The following is an 11,158-nucleotide window of genomic DNA, read 5'->3' as shown; positions in this document are numbered from 1 at the left end:
CAGAAAAGACTGTTTAGTTTGCACTGGTGCCGGCCCAGCAGAGTCACCTCCAAAAGTTGAGCCCCGAGTCCTGGTGTGGGCCTTCTTTTATGCTTGGCTAGCTTCTGGGTACTTGGAAACGTTCTATTGGCTACACAGGGCAGGGTGGGGTTGGGAGGGTTACTATTGGTTGTGCTATGCAGGCAGTTGGCTCATGCAAGAGGCAAGCAAGATTACAGAAGCCAAAAGCATCTGGCTGCCCCCCCCCCATCTTTTTTTAATCTGCTTTTGCCAGCTTTCCTTCTCAGCAACTTCTACCTTGAACACTTGCTCCAGGGGAAGTCAGCTATCATTTAACTAGATTGAATATCTTGAGGACCACCCTATTGAGAGGAAGCCCAAGCTGGTCATATGGAGGAAAGCAACTGCCAGTAGCCCCCAAATGTCTCAGCCATCTCATCCCAAGCACCCGGCTTGTGAGGTACTCATCTGGAACATTCCAATTTCAGCAGGTGCCCCGTGGTGAAGAATTTAGGCCCCACATACATCCCCAGGTGAGCCATTCCTGCCATCTCTAGACAGATTATACCAGACACTGTGGAACATGGACATACAAGGAAGGACAAACTATCCTTTCATGTGCTTTCAAATTTTCGACCTGCAGTCGTGAGCATATTAAAATGGCTGTGCCGTTTTGCCACTAAGTTTGGATCTGTTGTGTTACGCGGCAATAAAAAACTGGAACACCTCTTTCTACTTCTTTTCTTGAAGGATCATTGCTAAAAAAAAGATATGTGTAAGAGCAAATCAGACATGCCTAGACAAGGCATAGTCTCAGAGATAAATATAATTTAGTTTTAGGCTAGGGTCGCCACTCCAAAACATATCAGGTATCTGTTGAATGGATGAGTAAAGGAAGAAAAGAAGGAAGGGTTTAAAGAAGGAAGGGAGGAAGAATGACAGTGAGAGCCTCCTGGTTGCAGCAAGAAAAACACCAGATGGGGCTTCTGTATTTGGTGTAAACCTTCCTAAAGGTTGGACAGTGTTTGATAAATAAATTGAGTTTGATAAATAAGTCGTAATTACCATGTCAATAGGGCAACCCACCAAACCCTCCTCTCTCTGCTCTTAGGAATTAATCTGCCCATTGTCTCCAGTCCAAGGAAGCTGCAATGCAGTGTTCCTTGAGCTGGGGTGCCCCTGCATCCTCCCAGCACCCTGCACTGGTTGACTTTGCAGATGGTGACTCCCGAAATAACCTGTGAGGGTGAGGTCTGCCCTGTGTGTGTGATGCCCATGACCATGCCACTCAGTGAAGCTCCCTCTGGTTTAGGAACAGGGATGTGGTGATGTGAACAGGTTGAAAGAGACCAACAGACAAGACTTGCAGAAGGAAACCAAGACGCTAGGACTGGAGAAAACGGAGGAAGTAGCTTTGCCCCCAACTCTGACTACTTCCTAGTTCCCATCCAGTTCTTTGGAGTAACGCTCTTGCCCTTTCATGGACAGAATCAGTCTCCAGTTTTCTTTTTTCCCGCAAGAAACCTCCCGAATAACACAAGTGGCCAGTAGAGAAAGTTGGCTTCCATTTCACTTTATAAGTGCCTCCACCTCTGAATTCCCCCCATGACAAAACATGCCATAAAACGTGAAACATGTATCATTCCCTCCTTTGGGTGCCAACCATCTTTCAACACATTGTCATGAATCCTGCACTGTCCTCTAACCTCCTGAAATGACTGCTTCCATCCCCATCTTCTCCAGTTGCTACAGAGTGATGCAAGCGGTGATTTATTTAAAGGGAGCCTTAGGCAAGCACAAAGTTATAGCCCTAGTGACATTCTCCATGGCTGCCCGAAATTTTTGATAAACAGCCTTTCTCCAACGTACTCGATATTGGATTTGGATTTAAACATTTTCTTTTCTTCCAGAGCTAACCTAAGGGATTTTATCCCAATTCCTGTGGTTTCCAGGTTTCAGGGGGCTAAACTCAATGAGTCAAAGTGTTCCTGGGTGTCCCAGGTCCTACCATCATGAGATATGACATCACGTGATGGTTAAGAGGTGGACTCTGGAGGTGGGCTGCTTTGGTTTGAGTAGCTGCCCTCTTGCTTCTCAGCTGTATGGTCAGGGTTTAGGCAATTAAGCTTTCCAGTCTTGTTTTACCTTCTAAGGAGAGGGTGACAACTGTATTCACTTTGTGATGTTGAAAGACTCAAATAACTAATGCATAAAAGTGCAAGACTCTAAGTGAGCCTATGATGAAGTGCCAGGCCCTGTTGCTATCATTTGTATATATTTCTGCCTGCATTTAGCTCATCTCTTAACCTGGTGTGAATTTGCTTTATTATTATTAGTTTTCTACCTTTGGAGATTTTATTCACGTGTACATCATATATATATTATGTATATGTATGTGTATATAATATATATACACAAGGGTGCATAGGTCATAAGAGGGCAGAGCCGTGAGTTTTCACAAACTGATCACAGTCATGGAACCAGCCCCAGATCAAGAAACAGAACATCACCTGGACCCAAGAACATGACTCCCCCTCATACCTTCTTCTAGTCACTACTCCCTGAGGAGATGTGCTGTTCTGATTTCTAGTGCTATGGGTTGGTTTTGCCTGTTGTTCAATTTTACATAATCTCCTACTGTACTCATCTGTGTCTGGCTCACTTTGATCAATATTCGATTTGTATAATCCACCCATGTTGTCACATGTCTAGCAGCCCTTTATGTATGACATCCCACCCTGGGAATATACCATGGTTTGTGTAGCTGTTCTCTCGGTGATGGGTGTTCATGTCACCTGCAGTTTGGGAATGTCACGAAGAGTGCTGGACTCTCCTGAATGTGTCTTTGGGTGGACAGAGGCACGCGTTACTCTTGGCAATGGGATGGGTGGCTCTTAGAGGATGTGTGGCTTTAGTAGACAATGCCAAACAGTTTTTCAAAGCTGCTGTGCCACTTAACACTCCTGTTGCATGTGAGACCTCTACATGTTCCTCATTTCTGCCACTAGTATTTTCTGTCTTTTCCATACAAGCTGTTTGGGTAGGTGTGTTGGCTTCCCTTTTGAAAATCAGTTTGGCAAAGAGCAATGAAAAGGATGCTGTAGAAATAAATGAATGAATGAATGAATGAATGAATGAATGTGATTTGAGCCCCTACCTCTAATTTACATGTTCACTTCCTAGATGTGCGATGAAGGCATCATTTGACTTCTCCTTGCTTACTTCCTTGTGTTGAAAATGAGGCTAATAATGTCCCCAGGGAATTTATAGCCCTTGTTTCAAGGAATGCTGTGTGGGCATTTGTGAACTCCTACTCCATCCTGCTTTCAAGTCCATTTTCTCCCTGGATGCTAGAACTTACTCATCTGCTGGGGCTGTGCACCAATAACAAATTGTAATCATTAGGTCGAAGTAGTAATTTCTGTGGTTGGAAAGTCAGGGCTTAATGGGTCATGCTGGTCTCTCAACAGGACTTTTGAATATAAGATCGCAGCACTGAGAGGTGGTATAGGGTTTGTTTTCCTCCTATTTACTAAACTAAGAAGTGAAAGTAGAACCTGGTGATCATTTAAAACTGTAAACATATTTTAGGACACCCAATTCTATCCCATTTGTTGGCCACGTGTGATATCTCAGCCATGAGAAAGCAAAACTTAACTCACTGAGGGAAAAGCCACAAAAAGGACTTTCCAAGACGATCTTTCAATGGTCAGACACACAGAACAGATTCATCCTGTCATAGAAATCTCCAAGTGGCCCTGTAGTTGCCTTCAGTTGCTACACTTTCAGGATGAGTTGAGATAATGTGATAAAAAGACCCAGATTCAGCTTAGGGAAATCTCATTGCCTCTTCTCCTTGGTACCTATAGCATCGACTAGACTAGCTGATTCAGACATCTGCACGTGTAACTCAACATCAGAGACCCTTCCATTCACTCTATAAGCCAGTGGTCTCCAGTGTTTTTGAGAGACAAATTGCTTGTTTTCAGAGCTGCAAGGAGCCCCAGAAATAGTTCCATCTGCTTGTTTTACAAATGATTAAAAACTGCTGACACGAGATGATAAATGACTTACACAAGGTTAAATTTAGTGACAGGCTCTGTCTGTCCAAATTTCCTGATTTTTGATGATTGGACTTACTTAGATTCCATGAGGAACTTTGAAGGTGGCGTGAAACTGACAGGACCATAATTATGATTGCATAGGGGTCTCTTTCTGCTGAAAACACATTACAGACTGCTCCTTATCCTTCACAGTCAGATGAAATGTCTCCTGTGTGATCATTTCTCTGAGTTTTCACTTGATCCAGATTAAATTAACCCCTCCTTTATTTGTGCGCCTAATGTTGCATAATTCTGTGTTTTACCATCTCATTCATGCATGTGTTATTTATTTATTTATTCAGAGATGTATGCATGAGTGCATTCCCCAAGCATATCACATTTTATTACAGTTTGTTACCTAATTGTCCCTTTTTCTTCTTGAACCTGAGAGTTGCTTGAAGTCAGGGGTCGCAAGAAGTTCACCTTTGCATCTTGCTTGATGGCAATCACACTGAGAAAAATATAGACAGAGACACAGGGAAAGACACAGAGAGAGAGAGAGAAAGAGAGAGAAGAGGGATGGAAGAAAGAGAATGTGGGAAGGAGAAGGAAGAGAGAGGAGAGAAAAGAAAGGGAATTTAGGAGATGTTATAGACATCTGTTGTTTGCCTACTGAGTGCCTGTATTCCCTTCCTCTGTCTTTAGCATCTATATTTTTATGTGGGAAACCACCCCTCTCTACTCCCACCCAGCCCATGTATCTCATGTGGGACTGACCTCACAGTCTCTCACTCCAGGCATGAACACACAAGTCACGTTGTCCACTCGGCATGTTCCCCTCTTTGATCACAATGATGAGCAAGTCAGACTGGCCTAACACAATTCTGGGAATTTTATTAGAACTACTGAAAAGGGAAACTCTCTCCATCGGTTTCAAGGGAGTTGGTCTGCCAGCAACAATTTTGTCACCAGGAGGGGAAGAATCTGCCAGTGAATGTAACTTACTCCTATAGAAGCAGAGATGGAAACGGATCCAGTTCCTGATGCTGTGATTTAAGCCCCTGTATCCAGCTGTGACTGAATCTGATTTGTGAATCTAGTTCCATAAGCCAGTGTATTTCCATTTGGCTGCTGAAACCAGTTTGAGTTAGCTTTCTTTCACCTGCAACCAAGAGAGTTCCAATTACTATGAATTATAAGTGAGAGAAGAAAGAAAAAGGAGAGGTTAGGGTACCCCTGCTGGTAAATCCCCTCCAGTTATTGGGTATTTCTGGTCTAACACATCAGCAGAGCTACTGAATGGACTTTTCTGTTAAGCAGGAGGGGAAGGCCATGCCAGGACAGACCCATGGTAGAAGTATGTTTGGACAATGATCTCCTTCTCAGCCCTTTGCAAATACTCTACCTACCTCTGTACTTAGGAATGGCAAAGTCATAAGTAAAATCCCTTTCCCTTTTTTATATACAGCAACTTGAACCATACAATGAGTGTTTGACCTATATTTTCAAGGCCTCTTCTATTTTTGACACCGCAGGTTCAGCTGGTTCTCCTACCTGAAGTCTCATTTCCAGAGGTCTCCCAGAAGCCCACCATAGAGCATCTTGGGTGACCAACCATCACAGTTTTCCCAGGACTGAGGGGGAACCTGGAACATGGGACGTTCTGTGCTACGATTTATTGACCGCTCATATCTGCTAAGAAGCTTGGACACTATGACAGAGTCAGCTTGGTTTCTCACCCACGTAAGTTTTCTCTGTCTCCTTCTTGCTACATTTTAGCTGGGCTGTAGCCAGTTTCTCTTGATGACAAGAGCAGTCACCTTTCTAAGTTCGAGCCCGTGGCCTGGACGCGGCAGTATCAGGTGCGATTTATAGGTTGTATTTTCAGAGAAAGGGAGTGCGCCTTTATTCCCCTTACCTTGCCTTCACTCATCCTGTGGTTTGGAATTCAGATGTGATGTCAGGCCATCTTTGCTGATGCAAAGTGGAACAGCCTATGGGGGCACGTGGGTGGCTCAGTCGTTGAGCGGTTGAGGGGTGAGCATCTAACTCTTGATTTGGGCTCGGGTCAGGATCTCATGGTTTGTGAGATGGAGCCCTGCATCAGGCTCTGTGCTGATTGCTCGGAACCTGCTTGAGATTCTCTCTCTCTCTCTCTCTCTCTCTCTCTCTCTGTGCCTCCCCCATGCTTTCTCTCTCTCTCTCTCTGTCAAAAGAAGAAGAAGAGAAATTAAGTACTCTGCCCTTGACTGTTCACTTGGTCAATGACTGAACTTCTAGCAGACTCTGGTCTTCACTCACATACAATAGGGGCTCCTAATCCCCATGCTCTTCTGCCATTTCCACTTTTCCTTTTTATGGAGTGCCTTCTAACACAGTCTTCTATAATTGTTACTCAGTCAAGGAGGCAGGAACTACTATTGTCTTTATTAGCCAGATCAGTTCGGTAACTTACCTAAACTCATCCTGTGAATTAGCAGTGGACCTGGGATGAAAATCCCAGTCTCCAGACCTGGAAGCTTTGCCTTTTCACTTGCCTCCACCAACAGAGCTCATGTAGAACACCAGCACATGTACCAAGTAACTCCCCCAGCCCCTCCTGATATTTTTAAAAATACACGAAGCAACTCAATCAGGTTTTAAATTCAAGAACATCTCATGGCATTTGCTTTGTTTGAATTAAGGTGCCTGTGACAGAAAAAAATAATTTGTTCATCAAACATAAATAAAGTTATGGTCACTTTCAGTCTCCCCTCTTTCAGACAGTATCTTTCTCACTAGGTTTATTAATAATTTTTATCAGTGAAAGGGAATTTACTTAAAACACCAGCTCTTTGAGCAAACACATGGTATAATTCAGGCACAACCTGGGGCTTTGTTTATTGAGATTTAACAGTGGTATAGAATTCTTATCATCAATTTAGCATCCTTGAAACAGCCAGCGTCAGCTCCCCGATGGTAAAGTTTCTGACAGACACTCTATTTTTCCTGCATATTTTCCAAACTGTAGGTTCTAATTCTGTGTTCTAGTTAATTAGCATCGTCTGTAATTTTAGACAGCCCCTCTCTGTTTAAGGCACCCAGAATTCCATCTTTGTTTCCAAAGGTGGCTGTGTGTTGTGCCAGGAGGTGCTTAGCTGCCGAAATAAATAAATGACATATCACTCGTGAAAGGCACGGTTGCTTCATTGGGCAGATGTCTCTTGGTGGTGGTGACTAAATATAGCATGCCAATTTTAGGGCAAAAATGCAATTTTAAAATGTAATGATAAAACTATTGATTGGAAAGATGTCACTTTGATTTCCTGGTCACTGCGATTATAGAGACATTTGCCCTTTTCAGGCATGGGAATATTTAACCCCTGAAAACTACGATTTTATCATGAACAGATTTCACACTGAAAAACAACTTGAAAGGCATGTCTCCTCTGAGGTCTGGTCTTTTGAGTATAGCTGTGAAAACACGGTCAGGGGGAAGGGAAGGGAAGGAGGAAGGAGGAAGGAGGAAGGAGGAAGGAGGAAAGAAGGACGTATGTACTGTGGGAGGTACAGTCTTAAATAATACTGACATCACTAAAAGTAGAATAGTTGCTGCCCTGTTTCAAAGTTCATTACGTGCCAGACACTGTGCCCAACACTTTATTTGTATTATGGGTTCATTCAGTTTTCACAACATGCCCAGGATCAGAGGAAGATGAATTTGATGTGAAGTAAACAAAGTTTACGTTTTAGGGCCCCCTCACTTGCGTGGACATTTTCTGAGGCTCTAGGATCACTGCTATTCGTTTGTCTGTTTGATTGTTTTTTTAATTTGCAAAAGGAAATGTTTTTTTTTTAATCTCAGTCATAATTTTATTTTTTATTTTTTTTTAAATATAATTTATTGTCACGTTGGCTAACATACAGTGTATACAGTGTGCTCTTGGTTTTGGGGGTAGATTCCCGTGGTTCATCGCTTACATACAACACCCAGTGTTCATCCCAACAGTGCCCTCCTCAATGCCCATCACCCATTTTCCCCTCTCCCCCTTCCCCCCCATCAACCCTCAGTTTGTTCTATTTAAGAGTCTCCTATGGTTTGCCTCCCTCCCTCTTTGTTGGTAACTATTTTTCCCAGTTCGCTTCTCCCATGGTCTTCTGTTAAATTCCTCAAGATCCACATATGAGTGAAAACATATGATATCTGTCCTTCTCTCACTGACTTATTTCACTCAGCATAATACCTTCCAGTTCTATCCACATTGCTGCAAACGGCATGGTTTCATTCTTTTTCATTGCCAAATAGTATTCCAATTAAAAATAGAACTACTCTACAACCCAGCAATGGCACTCCTAGGAATTTATCCAAAGGATACAGGAGTGCTGATTCATAGGGGCACATGTGCCCCAATGTTTATAGCAGCACTTTCAACAATAGCCAAATTATGGAAAAAGCCCAAATGTCCATCAACTGATGGATAGATAAAGATGATGTGGTTTATATATGCGAACATCAACGTTTTAACTGCAGTGGTTTAAGATGGCTAAGTCTTTCCCCTGGGACATCTACTTTGTTATACATCCCTCTGTATTGATTAGTGGTGGAAACATTGAGAGCATTTGGGATTTGGATTTGGGATTCCACTCCAGGAATAGATTAGGATGGGCTTAGTGGGATATGTTTATGTGGTTCTCATTCATTCCCAACCCACCAGAGGAGGGAATGGGGAGAGCTTCCAGGAACATTCCTGCCCCCACTGTGCTGACTCACCTGGTATCTTGATACAGAACAGCAGGCCCGGAGGTGGTATTGCAGTGGGAACCGAAAGAAAGGTAGGTAACACAGGAGAAATTAGGCTTGAATTTCATGGAGTCAGAAGCTAGTAGGTGGGAAAATTCTTCTAAAACATAGATCTCATGTATGAAATAAAACCTACTTGTTGGAGATTTCCCCAAATTTGATGACGATCCTTAAAATGTACATGATGTTACCAACAGTGCGTTGTGAAGCTGAAGGTAAATTTTCTAAGCCATGAATAATAATTTTAATTTTCTGTCAACCATGCTCAAAAAAAAGAATTGTTTGTTCTCTATAGAAAATGCTGTTTTAAATTATTGTTATATGAAGACAGAGCATGCAGCCGGAACATAAAGGATACAAATATTATAGAGGTTTATTAGTTATTAATAAGAACTATTTATTATTATTATTATTACTATTATTATTATTATTATTATTATTATTAAATTTTAAATAAGCTTCATGACCAACAGAGAGCCCAACATGGGGCTTGAACTCATGACCCTGAGATTAAGACTTGAGCTGAGATCAAGAGTCAGTTGCTTAACTGACTGAACCACTCAGGCACCCCAAGAACTATTATTTTTAAAAATCTTATAATGTTTGGGCATTTATAAACCTTTAAAAGTTAGAATCTACTGTTACTTCCTAAAGAGAATTATCAACTTTTTAAAATAAACTAGTCTTTTCTTTTAAGTTTATTTATTTATTTTGAGAGAGAGAGGAGGGGAGGAACAGAGAGAGGGAGAGGGAAAAGGAGAAGAGAGAGAGAGAGAGAGAGAGAGAGAGAATCCCAAGCAGGCTCCACTGACCCAGATGCGGAGGCTCAAACTCACAAACCGTGAGATCATGACCGGAACTGAAATCAAGAAATCAGATGCTTAACCAAATGAGCCACATGGGCACCCTGAGAATTATTAATTTAGTATAAGAATAATTTTTAAATTAGAATTTTTTTAGATTTCTTAGAGTTGTTTTTAGAATTTTAAGAATTATTAGAATTATTTAAACATTAGTATTATTTTAAAAAATGTATTAATTTTCATGTCTGTCTTTTATATTTTAATTTTTTTATTCTTTTACTTAAAGGGTGTGTAAACTTCAGATCCCATAAAAGTGTACAAATGGCTTGACCAATAGAGGTTTTTATTTCTCATAAATAAAACATCTGGAGATAGATGGTTTCAGGGAAAGTCGATTCACAATCTACACACTGTCAGACCCTATAGCTTTTCTGTGATCTTCTTGGCTTTCTCCTCTTTTTTTTTCTTCAATTTTTCAATGTTTACTTTATTTATTTTTGAGAGAGAGAGAGAGAGAGAGAGAGAGAGAGAGCATGAGTGGGGGAGGGGCAGAAAGAGTGGAAGACACAGAATCTGAAGCAGGCTCCATGCTCTGGGCTGTCAACACAGAGCCCATTGTGGGGCTCGAACTCATGAACTGTGAGATCATGACCTGAGCTGAAGTCGGGCACTGACTGAGCCACCCAGGTGCCCCTTGGCTTTCCCCTCCTAACTGCAAGTTGGGTGATGTAGCGACCGTCGTCACAAAATTGCACAGTCATGTCTAAAATTATGAAGACAGCAAGATGGGCTTGCTTTCTTCTCATTTCTCTCCTGCTGTCAGGGAGGGAAGTCTTTCCCCAGTACTTTCCAGCGGATTTCCGTTTATATCCAGTCCAGATACAGTCATACAGCCAAACCTAAAGCAGTCACTGACAAATGGAAATAGGTTATGTTCCATCTAGAAATCAAAATCCATCCCTAGTACAGGACACATTTCCCTGAATACCTGAACAGACCCAGCACTACTTTGTCCACAAAGATGGAACAACTGCTGGTTAGGCAACCAACAGTGGTCACAATGGTGCCATGGTCCCTTTTTTGCACATAAATTAAGGCTCAGTGACATGAAGTGATGTCTGCAAAGTGACACACTTAGAAAAGCATCACTTAGAAAGTGGTGAAATTAGAAAACCCATGTGTGTTTGTCTCTGAAACCTACTGATGCTTTCCACCAAGTCCTATAGCCTTCCCAACCCACAGGGCCATATACCTGGTGCATACTAGAAAGTTCTAGAACTTTGTAGAGCATGGCCAAGGGCTGAGGTGGAGAATAGGGCAGCTGAATGCTGGCCAGGAAGTTTCACAGGATCAGGGAAGAGGAGGGTGCTCTGGCTCCGAGCCTGGAGAACAAATAGCAATAAGGACCAGTACAGATGCCCCGTATACATTTTTAGTTCTTGCTGAGTAAAAAAGGGAATTTCAGGTGGTAAGGGGTAATGTAAAGAAAATAATAATGGAAAGCAAAGGGGTTGAGTATAAGGAAAGACTGG

At 42.1% G+C, this 11,158-nt stretch overlaps 1 protein-coding gene across 1 annotated transcript in view; it reads right to left on the bottom strand.

Moving 5' to 3' along the window:
• Positions 1–4,993: 4,993 nt before the first annotated feature.
• SHISA9 (shisa family member 9) overlaps positions 4,994–11,158 on the bottom strand; it is a 416,491-nt gene continuing 410,326 nt past the window's right edge. The window contains exon 4 of the mRNA XM_053894347.1: positions 4,994–5,205. Within this exon, the coding sequence (XP_053750322.1) occupies positions 5,051–5,205 (155 nt within the window). The 3' untranslated portion in view covers positions 4,994–5,050. The remainder of the gene's footprint in view (positions 5,206–11,158) is intronic.

Source organism: Panthera pardus, unplaced genomic scaffold (genome assembly GCF_024362965.1).
Source record: "Panthera pardus isolate Hobbes unplaced genomic scaffold, ASM2436296v1 HiC_scaffold_5, whole genome shotgun sequence".
Classification (NCBI taxonomy): domain Eukaryota; kingdom Metazoa; phylum Chordata; class Mammalia; order Carnivora; family Felidae; genus Panthera; species Panthera pardus.
The sequence above is the reverse complement of the archived record's forward strand: the minus strand, read 5'-3'. Positions and strand labels throughout refer to the sequence as shown.